The following is an 18,089-nucleotide window of genomic DNA, read 5'->3' as shown; positions in this document are numbered from 1 at the left end:
TAACTTAAGCCATATGATTAATTTGAAGTATTAAAATGTGTGGCTGGGATTTATTCTCTAGTTATGGACTTAAAATTAGTTAAACATTGATCACTTCTCTCTCTCTATATATATATATATATATATATATATATATATTATATAAATATTATTAGTACTTACTATGAAGAATGACCAAGACTAAATCAAATTCTTAAATTCCAGATATACCCCTGTGGCACATCACAGTCATTTTCTTCTTTCTAAATACGTAGTAGACCAAAAACCCATTCCAACCGACAAGTAGGCTTTCTTCCTTCCAATAATTCCACCATTCATGATTTTATCGCACACGAGTATGTGACAAGTACATGCAACAAATGAATTATTTATTAGTTAAATCCAATCCAATTCAAAATGAGAATGAACTATTTATTCCTCTTTTACCAAATTAAAAAGACATATATGATGTTTTTCAAATCCGAGTAAAGGAATTAAAGATTCTCAATAATAATATTCGAATCATACAAAATCGACCAAATCAGTTTTGAGGAAACAAATTGGCTAGACACACGCTTTGCGAAGAGAGTAGAGGAATAATTATAATACTAAAATAACAATTAATAAATAATGGTCAACTAAATTAAAAAGGATATACACGTATATAATTATTTATACATATCGCACTGTACTAAATGGGACAAACGTGGAGCAATATAGGTTGTTTGATGGAAACTTCAAATTTTGAGGAGAGTGTCTCACGTTTTTACACTATAATTATTCCCTCTCCCCTATTTTTTAAATTTAATTTGTAAACTTTATGTTTTTGTTTGTTTCTTAGTAGTCAAAAGGTTCAACTTAGCAAGGCAGAAGGCTTTTTGCACGTGAAGGATATGAGGGGTAGTGACCATTCGAAGTATCGAGCCAATCGGTGTCTAGGAAACATCCTTTTTATCATTTTGTCTTGTATCTTTGCCAATGAGAATCTCTATTTTTCTACATTTTGTGTGGAGATATTGTGTTGTTTGTTACCCATCAATATTTGTTTTGGATTTAATCCTAGATCTTGTCTCTAGTTGACATTCACAGGGATTTTTTAGATTTACTGTATTATTGTATGAAATCAATTCTTATATAAAATGTGGTGTCTATCATTTTTGGGTCTTTTGGCAAAATAGTTATACGTTGAATGAATTTGATGACGTTAGTTTCAAAATAGAAGAAAGAAAGAGGTAGTAAAATCAAGAAACGAACAAACCTAGTAAAATAAAGAAACGAACAAACCTAAAACTTTTAGGTTTAGGGATCTTCGTTCGTGGATCAAAAGTCGGTGCTTTAACATATGACTTAGTGACACTAGAGAAATAACAAGTGATGTGAGTTCCAGAGGTTGTGAGGTAAAATGACGTTTTTACATCATGTGGACTCATGTATACTTACTTGATCTCTCGTTGGTTGTCTCACTTGAAGGGAGTCTTTGGTTTGATTGTTGATTCATGTGTGTCGGTTTATGGTGACAAGATTTTGAAAATGTTTCTCTTTTGCCTTGTTGATGTTGTTTGATAGGTATTCATGCGGTGCTAGTTGAATAAGTATTGTTGATTTTTTGGTTGTTTTTAGACTCAATTTTGTGTCTATCGCACCTTTTGCTTACTTTATTGATTTGAATCTTTATTTGAATTGAAAAAAAAAGGTAGAACTTGTAAGGCACAAACTGTACATTTAAATAAAGTTGAGCTTCATTAAAACCCTAACGGCCAAAATTCAATGGAAAAAATAATGTGAAAAAAAAAAAGAAAATTCGTCCTAAGAACAAATTAAAATATCAATTTTCAAATAAAACAAGTATAAACGAGTATAACGTATGTCCAACGATAGAGCAAAAGGTTCGATTGATCTAGACAATAATGGCATTTGGATTCGACGGAGTGAGCGGACCATGACCACTTGATAATTAAGACTCTTCTCCAACATATATGAGAAACTCTAAGCAACGTACATGTTTAATGGTGGTAGCAAGAACACGAAGCCTATGCATCTTAAATTTCCAAGAATTTGAGAACTTTCTTTTACCAGCTAATTAACATCCTTAATTAATAAGAAAATAATAATTCAATTGATTTGGTATTCCATGATTGTATCGTAAATTTGTTGGATACAGATGTATCACCATTTCAAGGTCAAGTAGCTAGAGATCCTAATTAATGCTTAATGTAGACACCCTAATTAATGCTTATTTCGTTCATGAAACATAATACTCCTATACAACATTAGATCAACACACTTTATAGGAAAATGGTTAGTGTACTGTATATTGATGGATGTATTTTTAGTGGATAAATGGTAGCATTATGGGAACATATTGCTAGTATATATATATGATCTATATTCTATACTATGCATGTTTCTGTATGTGTGTGTATACTGTATACGTACATAGTATTTCTAAATTTGCTTTACAAAATTAAAGAGGTGAAACAAGAGAGATGAAAGTTCTTGGTAAATTCCTCTAAAGAACATAATTTTTTTGTTAAATTAGGCACGTTTTTCATAGTAATTTCTAGCTTATTTCTGGCAAAGACTAAACGGTAAGTCATACTTATCGTTTTGGTCCTACAACAATGGCTTGCGGTAAAGCCGCAAAGGGGACATTTTTACAGTCAAAAAGGAAATATTTTCACTTTCTTGCTACGAATCTTCACTCTCACTTCACCTTTGTCGCCTCTATTATTATAGTAGTATACTTTTGTGAGATTCTTTAAGCCTAAAGAAGTGACACAGAATTTTCACTATAGTCAATTTTGGGTAAATATTTTATTAAGCATATAGAAAGATGCACCTTCTAAATATACAGATTTAAAAGTTTAGGTTTTATTAGCTTGTCTACAAATGTTCTGCATCTTTAACCAACCGTATTCCTTTTCCTTTTGAAAAGATTCATGCGGTGCCAAGTGTAGTTAATTTCGCCATACAAATACCATCTATAATGCCCTTCCATGTATATATACAACTTCCAAAAAATCATGATTTATTGAAAGATTTTTGTGTCGATAATTTGCTTTACCGATAATGAGTTGCCATCCGCCACTGCTCGTTAAAAGTATTTTTGATAATTAGTTCTTTATCAATAATAATGGCTGATGGATATCGGCATCCTTTTGTCCAATGTTAATTGGTCGTGCCGGGCTCTTCATATTTTGAACGACATCGTCGGTTACCGATGATTGTGCATGATCATGGTTTACTGACATCATTGTCGGTAAATAAAAAGGTTTCATTTATTTATTTTTTTCTTCAAATTATTGCGGACTGGCATAAATGAATGGTTCAATACAATATTAGAGATCTGAACATATATAATTTGAGATCATACTCTTCAAAATTAACAAGCTAGAAAATAAAATATATGTACGGTGATACTAAAAAAATTGAAAATATGAATATAATTCGAACTAATACATATCTAGTATATGAATATTTTTAATATGTACAACAAAACAATAATGTTTTGTATATTAAAATCTTGTTTATTTTTTAAACAGTGATAATCATGCTATGATTTAATTCTTAATTCCTATAGTAAAAGTTCTTAATATAATACACTTCCAATAGAATATCATGTGAAAACAATGGATGACCTAAATTCGTGGTGGGATCTTGTAGAACTTCTTAAACTTATCGATTAGTTTCAAAATATATTGTTTAATTTACTGATTGAATAAACAATTTAGATTATCCAAATACTTTAAACATTGACAATGAAACAAAATAAAAAATAAATGGTGGTTGTAAAGTCACTAGACTTTATTGGGGTTATAAATTCAGTGATGCTTCCTGTTTATGTCACAAGTCGCAGTGACCAATAATTACATACCTTTCCATGTAAAGCATGTTTGTGTGATGTGAAATAATGAATTTTATCATGAAATTTAATCAGTTATAAATACTTTTAAGCTGTGTAATCGCTTTCAATCCCCAACAAATACCGACAAGAATGTTTTTCTGTTATCCACCCAAAATTGGTTCAAATAAAATAAATTCATTGAATGGGAAAAAAAAACTATTAATTCACTTATTTGATCTAAAAATTCTCTGACATATGATTTCATCTTACTAAATTATAGGTTAGAATATTATGAGACTAATTTGTTTTCATATGTGAAACTAATTTTATCGTAAGTTCAAACAATTTTATAGGATAAACTCTATGTCTATTTTATAGGGTTGGGTCGTTATCGTGTCAACCCATTATCGACCCAACCCAATCGTGTCCCAACTCAATCCGAAATTATCGGGTTCTTATCGTGTCCCAACCCAACGGGTTCGTGTCGGGTTCGTGCGTGTTATCGTGTACTCAAAAAAGCCAACTCTCTGTTAATAATAGTAAGTTAGCTTGACACGACACGATAATGACTAAAACATGAGGTTATTATACGATTTAAACATGATATTACACGATAAAATAAAAAATTATCAAATTAAAATAATTATTTTCTTAATCAAAATAATAAAATTAAAGTATAGTAATATTAAATATATAATAAAATTAAATAATTAAAATAAATAATTTTAAATAAAATCTAAGCATAATATTTTCTTAAAAATCATAAAAATTAATTAATATTTTTTAATTAATAAAATTAACGTATAATATTTTTTAATTAATTAAAATTAAAATATAATATTTTTTAATTAATTAAAATTAAAGTATAATATTTTTAATCAACAAAAATAACTAAAAACTAAAGTTTAATAATTTTTTAATTAATAAAAAATAATTATTTTTTTTCTTAACGTGTTCGTGTCGTGTTAATTTCGTGCGGGTCCGTGTCGTATTATCGTGTCATATCAAAAATTGTCAGCCCCAAACCATTTACTTACATACTTAACTTCTTCATAGATGAAAGGTAAACTTTTTCGACGTTCAACTTTAATTTATTTTGAAAAAAATAATACTAAAATATAAGTACGATTATTGTTTTTTTTCGATGGTATTTCCAACAACCAACAGGGTTATTTGTATTAGTTTTACTAAAAAAATTAATTTTGCAGTATTAAATTTGATGTTAGTCATCATTATAGGTGTTGGTTATTGACTGGTGTTACAGTAGTGGTAGCATAGATAATTTATTATTATAATCAAAACTATTCCCATTGGGTCTTTAAGTAGTTTAATGGATTCAAATAATATTCAAGCTTATGCATCATATGTAACTATTTAATTAAATACAGTAGTTGGAGACCTCGACTTCTCAACATTTTGAAAATTTCAAATCTCGAGTACATTTTTCAAGTGGTTAATTTTTTTTAATCAAGTGATCATGATGTGCCTATTAACTATTCAACTATACTATGGTAGTAGTTCATCTTTACTTGCTTTTAAATTATATTCTGGACCACTATAGCTTCCTAGAAACTTCAAACCTTTGGACATCATCATCACAAATAAGATTGATACTTTTAAAATTTTTATATATACACACATGTAAATACTGTATTAATCTATTTTGTTTAGCATCATTTTTACACTCTACATAAAAAAAATGTGTGCACGTTTATATGACAGTAGTAGTATTTTATAATAGGACCTTTAAAATTATAATTATTATAGTTTTCTAGATTAATTGGCCTACTAAGCAGACTTGAAGAGGTCCTCAGCTTTAGCTCGGCTATACCCCGAGTTGTACGAGGCCCTCTTCATGTCTTTTCAAATCCGTCTAGCAAGCGACTCTACATGTTTGCTAGACACCAAGTCAAGTCAAGTCATCTAATAATCCATTCATCCCTTTGCTCTGTAAATTTTTTCTGAAAATCGCTACATCAATAAATAAAATGAATTAGGCGAAAAACACTCCAATTTGAGATTCACTCAATCTATTGCTACTTGATTGTCCAATTGCCAAGCACATAGGAGTATTTCTTTTATTTTGAGACGAGTCGAGAAATATGCCTGAGTGATAAATTTACAATGGGACAATTTGTTGTAGCCATAAAAAGTCAATTTAATCAAATAGTTGTGTATGATTCAATTCAATCAAATATGAATCAAAGGGCCTAGGCCTAAGCCCGACAGCTACAAATATCAAATGGGCCTAAGAATATTCATGGATGAGTTTTGGGCCTAATAATGGACCATTTATAATGGGTCCAACTACAGAAGCCCAAATGAATCGATGCAACTCTGGAATCATCGGTGTCCATTGTCCTAGAACTCCGTGCGCCCCACAAGCGCATGTTAGCGCCGGGGACAAGTCAAATTTGCCCTTCTAAAATTACTCTCTCGCGAATCCTGCTTGCCAGTGAGTGGAAGCTGATTTGGAGGATTAAAGCGCGCAAACAAACACAAATACACACACACACTAAATTGAGGGATAGAGAGATAGAGGCGGTTTCACATTTTGTATGCGGTGAGAGGCGTCTTCGGGTGAGCCATTAACTTTACTCTTCCTCTTGTTTTCCGTTATCTATGTCGTTTTCTTCATTAATTTTGTTTTTTCAGCTGGTTTTGTGGAAAAAAAAATCCGAAATCTTAGTAAATTGATTGAAAAATCCCTAGCTTAGGCTTTCAGCTGTTTACTTGATCCGAGGCCGCATCCGCATGTTAGTGTACTGAATCTATTTAATTTTGCGTAATTTGTTTGGATATGTTTGTATTCTTCAAGCATTTGTATGTGTTAAAGTAATGTTCGTATTTTTTTTTTCTATTTGAATTTCAGGAGCTAGGGAAGTGAGAAGTTGCATGAGAAGTTTTTTATTGTTCAAGTCGTTTTTGGTTTTCTGCTAGCTGCGGATGATGTCGAGATAGAAATGCTTGAAGAGAATTGTTTGCATCGGCATTTTTTGGCGACTCGTCAAGATTGAGATTGAAACTTTTTGTAGAGGAAGTGAATAGGCACGACGAGTAGAGGACTCAAATGTTTCTAAGCAACTTGCTGTATAAGAATTGGAAAATTTAGTTGTAGCAGGCAAAAAAGTCCCAATTTGGCAAAAAATTTAGTTGTAGCTCAAGATCAAAAATCTGATCCGCCGCACAACTGTAGAATGGATGACGAGAGACGTGTCAGTGAAAAAATGGAGAATAATGAGATGAGTGAAGCTCAACACATTGAAAAGCTGCCATTTTCAGCACAAGAAAAATCACATGAGGTTCGGGAAATAGGACTAAGTAACGGAGAGATTTCCCATAATGAAGATGCACACAAACAAGAACCAACATTGGAAAATGTGAGGATATGTCTAGATTCTGAATATTTAGAGGTTACATCCCAGAATGGGCTCAGTTGTATTGAAGACATGGGCATACCTCCAGGCACAACTTTTATTAAACCTGGCTGTGGAGCGTTAGTACCATTGAAAGTGGAAGCTACTAATGACAATGATGCTGTTATCCTGGAAAATGATGGTACAGGGTCTTCCAGGCAACGAAGAAAGAGAAAAACTGAATTAGAAGGTCCGTCAAGTACCTCATTGCTTTTACGTTCAAGATCACAAGAAAAACCTAAGGCTCCCGAGCCTGTTGCTGTTGAGATTGTTAACGAAGGCAGTGCTAATATAGAAAAGAAAAAGAGGGGAAGAAAACCGAAGAATATGCAGAAAACTACTGTCAGTGAGTTCTCTAGAAAGAAAAATCATCTAAGATATTTGTTGCACAAGATAAGCTACGAGCAAAACTTAATTGATGCTTATTCTGCTGAAGGCTGGAGAGGGCAAAGGTAAATGTTGTATTTGTCTGTATATTTTTAATTTTTGCACTATTTTGTTGAAGCTGTGTCTGACTGTAGATGTGTCCTTATGCAGCAAACAATATATGACATTTGTATTAAAATAAGATGAAGTTCTGTGGATTTTTACCTCAATGGGTGGGGAATTGAGTTTAAGATAAAATACTACAAGTAGTTATTTGCTCTTCATGGAAAATGGTATCATATGATTCAATAGTTAAAATGAAACCTTACAGATCATAAAATGCAGTATGTAGCAGCATTTTTTGGGAACTTTGTAGATTAATTGAAACTTTGGTGGACTATGTTTGCTTGTCAAGTTTTATTTTACTTCTACATGATTTCTCTTGTTCAGAATTTTTTTTCTTATCTATCTGGATTTGCAGCTTGGAAAAATTAAAGCCAGAAAAGGAGCTCGAGAAGGCTAAATCCCGGATTCTGAATTTCAAATTGAAGATAAGAGCATTGTTTCAGAGCCTTGATCAGTCACTTGTTATGGGAAAGCTTCCTGAATCTCTATTTGATGCACGAGGAGAGATCGACAGTGAAGATGTAGGGTGGAAGTAGCTATACTTTTGTCCTTCTCTATATAACTTGCACTAACTGATACTTGCTTGCATTTCTTAGTTCCATTGAAGTATGAAATCTTGTCCATGCAAGATGTGTACTGCTCCAATGCCACAGACCACTTTATTCTGTTTCTTGAAACCTTCCTAAAGCGTGCCTGATTTAACTTTTTGACCTGTCTATGTAGAAAGTGTATGAATAGCATCGGGCTTTGGGATTCAGTCTGGGGGTGGTAAAATAATAGGAGAGATTGTGACCTAGGACTCTAGATAGATTGGAATAGTTCTCGTGCATATCATTTAAAAGCGTGGATAAGAAAAGGGTACTGTTGCTTGAGATCTTCAATTGAGGTTAAATTGTGCTTGTTTCTGACCCTTTTCATCTTGTTTCTCCCACTAGAATGATCTTAATTCTTAACTCATTTCCATACAGATTCGCACATGTACATAAATTGTCAAAACCTGATTATGGTAGGGATGGATGCTGCTATGTATCAGTTTTTGGTCTGTCAAAAAATATATTCATACTTAGCTCTCTCACTAAGAAGTGTTATGGTTGCCATTCCATTTATGATAGGAGAGAACTATCTAAGGTGTGCGTTGCTTAAGGAAAATGTTAGTTTAACTTTTGCCAAGAGTAATGCTTCTTTTCATGGTTATATTTCTCTATTCATGAATTGGCTTCAACCTTTATTATTGAAAATGGGCTTATAAGAATCTTGCGCTGTATCTTCTGAGTGCAGATTTTCTGTGCAAAATGTGGCTCTAAGGATCTGACCCTTGATAATGATATCATTCTTTGTGATGGTGCCTGCGAACGAGGATTCCATCAATTCTGCCTGGAACCACCTCTCTTAAAAGCAGACAGTAATGTCACGCCACTGAGTCAATTTTGTTTCTCTTATCATTTCCATATCCAGTTGTTCATTTTTATTTACTTCACTTTTTGGTATGTGCATGAATAGTTCCTCCAGGCGACGAAAGCTGGCTTTGCCCTGGATGTGATTGTAAAGCTGATTGCATTGACATGCTTAAGGATGTTCAAGAAAAAAAAATTTCTATCATTGACAGTTGGGAGGTCTAGTCTGTACCAGATATGATTTTCTTTAATCGTTAAAATTTAAATTTGTTACTCATTATTCATTGCTCCGATTTACAGAAGATCTTTCCTGAAGCTGCTGCTGCTGCATCAGGCAAGAAAATGGATGAAAGTTCTGGGTTATCATCAGATGATTCTGAGGATGAGGAATATGACCCTGATAAGCCTGATAGTTCGGAGAAGGTTGAAGGAAATGAATCAAGTTCAGATGAATCTAGCTCCTTTACTGCACCTGATGATTTAGCTGCTTCTAATAATAATGAAAAGTATCTGGGACTTCCTTCTGATGATTCAGAAGATGATGATTTCAATCCCTCTGCTCCAAATCAAGATAATCAGGTGAAGCAGGATAATTCAAGTTCGGATTTTAGCTCTGACTCAGAGGACCTTAGAGCTCTGATTGAAGATGAGACTGCCACTAGTGAAGATCACACACAAAAGTCACAAGGCTTTAGTGAAGAGATTTCCACCGTGGGTAGGAAAAAGAGGCAATCACTAAAAGATGAGCTGTCATACCTTGCGGAGGCTAGTGCAGAACCTCTGTCCAGAAAGAGACATGTAGAAAGGCTGGACTACAAAAAATTAAATGATGTCAGTTTCTTATTTCTTCACTTATATGTTTTGCATGACTCTTGCACTGCTTTAGCTGTTCACACTTTACAGTGGGTCATTTAATTAGAGTTGTATCCAAGGTTGCTTGCATCTGCATCCATTTTCACTGGTTCCGAGCATTTATTATTGCTTGGTAGAGTTTCCCCAAAGAGTTCTTCACATGTGTTTTTACAATGCGAACCTTAGGACTTAACTTAGTTTTCATTCTAGTTACATTTAATGATCATGCTAACCAACATGAGACTGAATATTTAGAAAATATTCAGAAAAAGAAGATGAAAGGTAAACCATGTTACTTTTGGGAAGGATATTCATTTGACAGTTTTAAAAATCTGTATGATGCTGCTATTTGCACCTGCACCAGGGAACATGCTATTTCTTTTAGTTTCTGCTTTCTGATCAAATGCACAAGGGGAGAAGAAAAACTACGATTTGGTTATCCAACATGTTTATTTGTACTCCCACCCAAAAGTAGGCCTCTTTTGTCATTTTGGTCCGTCCACCAAAATTAGTTCGCTTCTATATTTGTAATCTTTTTCACCACACATTACCCTACAAATGATGTGGGTACCACTATCCACTAAAACTACTTCAACTACTTTTCTTTCTCTCTCCTATTTTACCAATTTCGCATTAAAACCAGTGACGTCCCCAAAGTCTTTATTTCTTTATTTATAGGGGACGGAAGGAGTTTTTCTTTCGTACTTAATTTTATTTCTGTAGAATCTAATTCAGTACCTGACAAATTGTAACTTCTGAGTATCGAGTTCTGGTAACTGGTATGTTAGATATTTTTGTCGTGTTTAGCTGCGAGAAAGTACAATATCTTGGTTGTATTTGTCAAGAGGGAAAATTAAGTAAATCTTGCTATATGAGGTTTAAGAACAATACTGACTATACTTCTCAAGATAATGGAAAAGGCTGGGGCCGTAAGTCATGAGCTGTTTGTCAATGCTTCTCAACTCAATGCATCCGTTATTTTATATCTATCCTGTTTATGCTTTACATAAATGGTAAAATTCTTAGGATTTTTGTTTCATTCTTGTTATGTTGATGGAGAAGGCTGCACTTGATTAATGATTGTATTATAGTGAAGATGAAAAAAAGTTAGATGTTGTCATAATTAAATTAAGTAAACAATATGGATAAATTGGAAGATGGAAGTGCAGAAGGTTTAATTGAAAAAAAAGAATTCATCCTGAATGGAGGAAGCCTATTTCCAACTCTGCTCTTCACCAGGCTTTATTACAGTTTAGGTTGACCAAATACATCAAGTTCTAGTTTCTGATTTTTAGAGTGTGCATAAGGAATTGCTAGAAGGAGAAGAGTGGTTAATGCTAGAGGCGGGTCATTTGGCTATGGATTTAATTTGTGTCAAATAGTATTTCACTATTACAATTTAGCTGGCTGAGGCTATATGTCATCTGATCGGGTTTAATAAAGCACCTAAAAGCACCTAATTTTCTTTCATTCCCCACATGGAAGAAATGGTTTCCATATCTTCTTTTCCCAGACACAATTCTTTTCCTAATTGTTTCTGTTTTGTCCTATGCGTCTCTTTAAATTAATTCTTAGGTAACGAAAATTTGTCCTACTCTTGTGTGGACCTTTTGGAGTGGTAAAGTAGTTTATTTTTCATTTATGAAAAATAGATGTAGTAACCTTGCTTGCCAATTTGACTCACTAAGTGCTATTTTACCTTAGTAGTACTACGTAAAAGTCATCAAGAGTTAAATGGTAGGTTGAAGTTAATTGTGGGTTCCTCTATTTTAGCTAGAAAGAAATATATTTACATTACTTGATCTTAATCAGCTTCATATTGACTAACAATGTCTTTCTTTAGATTTGTTTTTTTTAATGATTCTCATTGTTAATTTATTTATGGTATTCTAATTTATTACTTGTCTGACACACTTTCTTTATTTCTCGGCTACCTTTCGTGGAAAATGATGATTTAATTCTCAAAGGAAACATATGGAGATTCTGCTTCTGATTCAAGCGATGAGGATTTTGATGATATCGTTAGGAAGAGAACGAAAGTTGATCGTGACGGGGTGAATTTTTTTGATGAAACTCCTGTTACACCGAGTAATACACACAAAGTGGATGAAAACCAAATAGAGAAGCATATTCCTAAAAGAACCCGGAGAAATCATTCTGATGGACGCACAACTGAGCCATCAGCCGAAGCTGCTTCTGCTAGTGCAAGTGCTAAAAAATCAACTCAGAAACGGCGGCTTGGAGAAGCTACAACAAAGGTAGTTGTTGAATACGCGTGTGCTTCTATAAGCATTACTAATGTCGCAGTCCATCTGATTATAACATTTGTCATTTTTCCGTGATATGTTTTTCGAACATTTTCCGCCCTCTAGGGTAGGTGTGATGTAATCAATCACCTAATTGCATATGGTTGATTGTTCCAGCCATGGATGAACCTAGAGGTAGGGCCAACTGCCAGGTGGGCAGTGGGACACACTTAGCTTTGACCAATTATAGGGGTAATTTAGTACTCCTATTTCACAATATTTAGTTAAAAACTCATAACGTAAAATTCTACAGAAATCTATATCCCTAGACATTCATTTCTTTCTCTCTAAATTACGTTTAAATCTACAAACTCTCACTAAGTTGTTGAAACACGAGTGTAATATCTTGCTTTTTGCAAATATTAATTAGTCACTCTTTTCCATCGTTGAGTGTATTTTCTATGTAAGTTTGTTCCAATTCTTAATTTGGGTCTTTGTAACTGAAATTCTTCCATTCACCACCCATAGGTTTTTTCTTGTATTAAATATGTTGGTTGCATTCCCTAATAAATATAGGTTGTTCCAAATAATGTAATGGTATGCGACCAATTATAAATGTAGAAAGTATTAGTAGAACTCACAGCATTTGTATCTTTTTCATGTTATGTGGTAATTCTGTTAACATGACTTCATTAATATTGCTATCAATTGTATTTTTGTTTCACTTAATATGTTAACAAAATCTTGTATTATGGTAAGTTCCCGCCCTTTTACCTGTCACTTGTTTCAGCAGCGCTAAATGTTGTATGCCAATTGTATGTGGTATCTTTGATAATAAAACATACCTGCAGAGTCAATTATGGCAACACTATTTAGCTGTTTGTTTCTTTTAGTTTTAGGGATTTCTGATGGTTATTTTCAATGATGGATTTGTGTTGGTACAGAGATTACTTGCAGCCTTTAATGAGAACCAATACCCTGACAGAGCTACGAAAGAAAATCTGGCAAAAGAACTAGGGCTTGATTTTCGACAGGTGTGTCCGTGTTTTTGTGTCCTGTATTGGCTTCTAGTTTAAGCTGGTTTATGTTATTAGCATCTTTGTTGTATTTAAACTGAATGTCTCTTGTGAAGGTTCGCAAATGGTTTGATAATACACGCTGGAGCTTTAATCACAGACCATCTACTGGTGCTGATGGCGGCACGCCTTCCCATCAGAACACAGAATCAAGTGCGATCTCTACGCAGAACCATATTTTGAAACCGGGAGAGGAAATGTTGGTAACTGGAGATTCTTCAGAAAACCCGGAAACTAAAAAGAGGAAGGGTAAGGCTCCAGGCGATGAGCTGAATGGGCTAGGAAATATACAGAGCGCACAACTTCATAGCACAAACGCTGTTTCTTGATCATCCATTTTGATGTTCCTTGCAAAACATATTCGACTTCCACAGAACTCATATGACATTACCATGTTTCTCTGTGTCCTAACAAGTTACATTGTAGCTCATCACCTGGGATTCGAATGCTGTTTCATCTCAACAGCCGGGCCGTGGGTGATCCGCCTGCCTCATGGATCCAAACCAGTTTGGGCTCCATCCATGGTCTCAACCCAGAGAATGGTGTAATAATTGTCTGTCAGTAAAAGTTTTTAACTTGGTGATGAAACCTTAAGTTGAAGCTCAACTTATCCGTTCTGAAACTAATTTTCTTATACAAAAGATGTTTTGTGCATTGATGAAGGCCTGTGAAACTTATGGATCCATATAGTCCAGCATCATTTTTCTTGAGAAACAAGATCAGTTTATTACAGACTAGGGAGGGTGAATGAATAGTATTTTGTTTATCAAATTTTTTACTCATATTGAGCATTTTGAGCTTTGTATTGGTGTGTTTTTTTTTGGTTACATTTTTGTTTGTGCCACCTTTGTCATTACTTTGTGCTCATGGACCCCACCTAATATCTTCATTGCTAAAACCAAATTTGAGAAATCACTTCTGGCAAATTTCAGAACTTATGGTAAAAGCATACATGAAGTCTATCTCAAGTTTTGCAAATAGAAAAGCGTATACACATTACAACTAAATCTTTTTGAAAAACTTATCAAACGAACAATTTTATAAATTTCAACATTACTTAAATTGAAACGGAAGAAATAGAAAAAATGGAAGGGGCTTATTAAGGACAGTATATAAAAGGATTGTGGCGATGATATTACACAGCGCGGTAAAACAAGCTTTTTGAAATTGTGGAAATGGCGGTATCACTGTCTCCCTCTCTCTCACCAAAATCAAATCAAACGCAAATGAAATGCCTCCTCACTATCATTCACCCCTCCAAAAACCTCTTTAAAATCAACTCTTACCTCCACAAAAATAAGAGCTCAATTATCCGCCGAAACCCTAATTGAACTTGAGAAACAAAACCCTAATGGAAGGTGGAGAAAATCAAATTCAGACCAGGAGTCGAGCATCTCGCAAACGGCCGAATCAAGCTGGGGACGAAGAGAATCCGATGACGAAGAAGCGGGTCGTATTAGGGGAGATAACTAATATATCTTCTAATGTAACTGAGTCGAACCAAAATTCGAGTGAGGCGAAGATCCGGAAGCTGAAACCTGAATCCGATCTGGATAAGACGGGAAATGAAGTTAACCAGGAGGTGGCTGTCAGCCCTGGATCGGGATCCGACGAGCCGCGGAGATACGGATTTGCTCCTTCGATGTTACAGTATTTGCGTTCTGTGGAGGTACTCTACTTTTTTTGCTGTTGAATTTCGAAACAAGTTCGAAATTATTCGTTGTTCTTTGTTTTCTCTTTATTGTTATCCTGTGAATTTGGATTGCCTGAGCTTTGGATGTATGTAAGCTTGTCATGATGAAGCTTTAGGCTTTTTTTTGGAATGGATCGTTGCAGATCATGATTTCTAGTTTGAGCAGATGTTGATCTGTATTGAGTGAATATCTTTTCTTATCTTGATTGTCGATTTTAATGTTTTTCCTGATTTGCATAATGTTGAAGCCCTAAATCGCTGACGACTGGAACTTTGGTTTATTTGTTTTTTTTTTTCCATTTTATACTCACTCTTATTATCCGGGCTGATTGTGATTTTATAGTCCATGGCAGTTCCTGATTTTAGTGAAATATGATCTGAACTTTATTCCGTTGCCATATGTTTTATTTTGATTTCAATACCACTATGCCTTTGATTTTGTTGTATACACGAAGCGGAAGTTAACAATTACGCGCTTTCCTTTTTTTTTTTTTTTCTGGTCGATATTTATATCTTGCTGATTTTCTGATTCGTAAAGCTGATAGTTGCCTTGTTATGAAATGTGTGTACTAGGTTGAGGCAAAAAGGAGACCACTGTCCAACTACATCGAAAAGGTTCAGGATGACATGAACCCAGTCATGAGAGCGATTCTGGTTGATTGGTTGGTGGAGGTTGCCGAAGAGTACAAACTTGTTTCGGACACCCTCTATCTTTCTGTAAACTATATTGACAGATACCTGTCCGCACATAAAGTGTCGAGGAGTAAGCTTCAGCTTCTTGGAGTATCTTGCATGCTTGTTGCAGCGTAAGCACATGATTTCCTGATGTACTTTACCTGGTACTCTATGTGCATTTTCAAATAACCGTTGTATGCAAATTGCAGTAAATATGAAGAAATCAGTCCCCCAAACATTGAGGACTTTTGCTACATAACTGATAATACATACATAAAAGAAGAGGTGAGTTATGTCAGATGAATTTATCCTACAGTTGTCTACTTGTAAGTGTGTTGTGTTTGTTTACTCTCGACTGTGTAACAGGTTGCTCAAATGGAGAGAGAAGTGTTTAGGTTTTTAGATTTTGAGCAGGGTGGCCCAACTACTAAAACTTTTCTAAGGTAACAATACATAAATGATGCTCTCCCGCCTCCCCCCACGTATCTTATCACTCATCACTAAGATTGATGTTACCTTTTTTCCTGTTATTTGCAGAATTTTTACTAAAGCTGCTCAAGAGACACCCATGGTAGGCTTATGCACTGGAACTCTTTTCATATTATCACTATCTACTTATTTCATATGCTGACGATGCTCTTGTTTGGTACAGTTCTCCGATGTCGAGTTTGACTTTTTGTGCTGTTATCTTGCTGAGCTTAGTTTACTGGATTATGGCTGTGCTCGCTACATTCCATCAATGGTTGCTGCATCAGCCATCTTTCTTGGAAGAATCATTTTGCAGCCAAAAGTTCGATGGGTAAGCTGTACTATTTCAAGTGCTGCCATTGAAGCCTTCAACTGTATTAGTGACAAATGAACTCTCGTAATCATTTGATGGAACCATTTGCAGACGCTGGCATTACAACGTCGTACAGGTTATAAAGCATGTGAACTGAAAGAGTGCGTCCTGAGACTTCACCATTTGCTACTCAGAAGCGAGCAATCTGCGCCTGCTGTTCGACTGAAATATTCAGACCAGAAGGTATGCTGTCTCCCCTTTTCAAATGCCAATAGTGAAGTACATTACATCCGACTCATGAAGTTGTCGTGTCTGATTCACATTCTGTTATTTCCATGGATCAGTTCAAATGTGTTTCGTCGCTAAAATCAGTGAATCCTCCTGCTGAAGTTCCAGCATACCTTTTCGAGTGAATTATCATGATCTGGTCTATAAGATACTCCGCAGCAACCACAGGCATATATAGAAGGAAGGAAAGCTGCCTTATGGAAAAATTCAATCAGTAGCTGGACTCGAGGTTAACGGAGAATGTGATGAACTTTGTCTTTTGCGTCTTGGTTGAGCGGAGATTGGATAGTAAATCAAGGAGGAAGGTTGCTCTGCAACGTTAAGGGAAGGTTTGTAATTGTATGTATGCTTCTACACCTGGGGAAATGAATATCATTAGTTTTTGATTAGCTACTCTATGCGATTTCTCAAATATTGAAAAGATTAGTTTAGTACAAAATGTTGTAATACAATTCCAATTGAAAAAGTGGGCTATACTTTTGGAATATTCGAAAAAAGACTGATTTTGTGGGGCTATATGATTTTTTCTATGCTACTAAGTAATAATTGAATCTATTGTGATGTTTAGTACTAGTATCGTTTTCTAATTTATTGATTTTATCACCATTTTTTTATTTATATCAAAGATAAAAATTATTACTCCTATTTTTTTTTTAAATGAATTTTTTCCTCCAGCAAAATTATTGGTAAGTTTCCGACAAGTTACATGACCGATTCAACCATTAGAGTGAAATTTGTTACTACAATCTATACAAGTTGAAAACATTAGAATAATATAAAACTGATAAATAAATTGAGATATAATTAATATTTAAAGATAGGAATTGATCATTAATTTATTTTATTTAAAGATACAAAAAATAGCCTAATTTTTATTTATATACTACTATTATTTGTACAAAAAGATTTACTATATCAAAGCTTGCTGGTTTGAATATGTATTTTATATTGAAGTTTTACTTTTAGGGCTTGTTCGTTTCTTTCTATTTAGAAAAGTAAGAAATGAATGTTGACTTAATTAAAATAGGCTGATCTATTCAAGTAGGAAATAGTTGAGGGAGTTTGGTAGGGGTGTCAAAATGGATACCGGGTATTGGATACCCGATATCCGAACCCGAAAATGTCGGATAATTGGATACCCGAAACCCGATTTTTCGGGTATCGGATCGCGATCGGGTAGTAAGAATTTTGGTGATCGGGTATCGGGTACCCGATCGGGTATTCCCGAAATACCCGATTTATTTTTTAAAATTAATAAATTATATTTTTTTTAATAATTAAATGTAATTTAATTTCTTAATTATCTTTTAGTTAATACTTGTTAGCATATAAGTAAGATATTAGTGATTTAGA

At 34.2% G+C, this 18,089-nt stretch overlaps 2 protein-coding genes across 3 annotated transcripts; both read left to right on the top strand.

The window, feature by feature from the left end:
- The first annotated feature begins 6,272 nt into the window (after positions 1–6,272).
- LOC125222187 (pathogenesis-related homeodomain protein-like) lies at positions 6,273–14,100 on the top strand. Of its 2 annotated transcripts, none has more exons than XM_048124678.1 (9): positions 6,273–6,403; positions 6,696–7,691; positions 8,087–8,252; positions 9,010–9,133; positions 9,232–9,344; positions 9,426–9,956; positions 11,945–12,235; positions 13,168–13,257; positions 13,356–14,100. In XM_048124678.1, the coding sequence occupies exons 2-9, from the start codon at positions 7,021–7,023 to the stop codon at positions 13,626–13,628; spliced, it is 2,259 nt and encodes a 752-aa protein (XP_047980635.1). In that variant the 5' UTR covers positions 6,273–6,403; positions 6,696–7,020; the 3' UTR covers positions 13,629–14,100. The 2 variants fall into 2 exon arrangements, with proteins under 2 accessions (XP_047980635.1, XP_047980636.1); XM_048124679.1 differs by lacking the exon at positions 6,273–6,403 and adding an exon at positions 6,472–6,579.
- A 270-nt stretch (positions 14,101–14,370) lies between these two features.
- Positions 14,371–17,252, top strand: LOC125219250 (cyclin-A3-4-like). Its single transcript, XM_048121173.1, has 8 exons — positions 14,371–14,968; positions 15,566–15,798; positions 15,877–15,952; positions 16,034–16,110; positions 16,205–16,238; positions 16,320–16,466; positions 16,560–16,691; positions 16,793–17,252. The coding sequence occupies exons 1-8, from the start codon at positions 14,651–14,653 to the stop codon at positions 16,859–16,861; spliced, it is 1,086 nt and encodes a 361-aa protein (XP_047977130.1). The 5' UTR covers positions 14,371–14,650; the 3' UTR covers positions 16,862–17,252.
- The last annotated feature ends 837 nt before the right edge of the window (positions 17,253–18,089 follow it).

This window comes from Salvia hispanica, chromosome 4, assembly GCF_023119035.1.
Source record: "Salvia hispanica cultivar TCC Black 2014 chromosome 4, UniMelb_Shisp_WGS_1.0, whole genome shotgun sequence".
NCBI lineage: Eukaryota > Viridiplantae > Streptophyta > Magnoliopsida > Lamiales > Lamiaceae > Salvia > Salvia hispanica.
This window is presented reverse-complemented; position numbering and strand designations above follow the sequence as displayed.

What these genes read in the sequence shown, in the direction of transcription:
- LOC125222187 (XM_048124678.1), top strand. Translation starts at nt 7,021, where the DNA reads ATGGATGACGAGAGACGTGTCAGTGAAAAAATGGAGAATAATGAGATG. An exon ending in CTATCATTGACAGTTGGGAG is followed by an intron (nt 9,345 to 9,425) that starts GTCTAGTCTGTA and finishes TCCGATTTACAG; the next exon opens with AAGATCTTTCCTGAAGCTGC. An exon ending in TTGGAGAAGCTACAACAAAG is followed by an intron (nt 12,236 to 13,167) that starts GTAGTTGTTGAA and finishes GTGTTGGTACAG; the next exon opens with AGATTACTTGCAGCCTTTAA.
- LOC125219250 (XM_048121173.1), top strand. Translation starts at nt 14,651, where the DNA reads ATGGAAGGTGGAGAAAATCAAATTCAGACCAGGAGTCGAGCATCTCGC. An exon ending in TCTTGCATGCTTGTTGCAGC is followed by an intron (nt 15,799 to 15,876) that starts GTAAGCACATGA and finishes TGCAAATTGCAG; the next exon opens with TAAATATGAAGAAATCAGTC. An exon ending in TGCAGCCAAAAGTTCGATGG is followed by an intron (nt 16,467 to 16,559) that starts GTAAGCTGTACT and finishes AACCATTTGCAG; the next exon opens with ACGCTGGCATTACAACGTCG.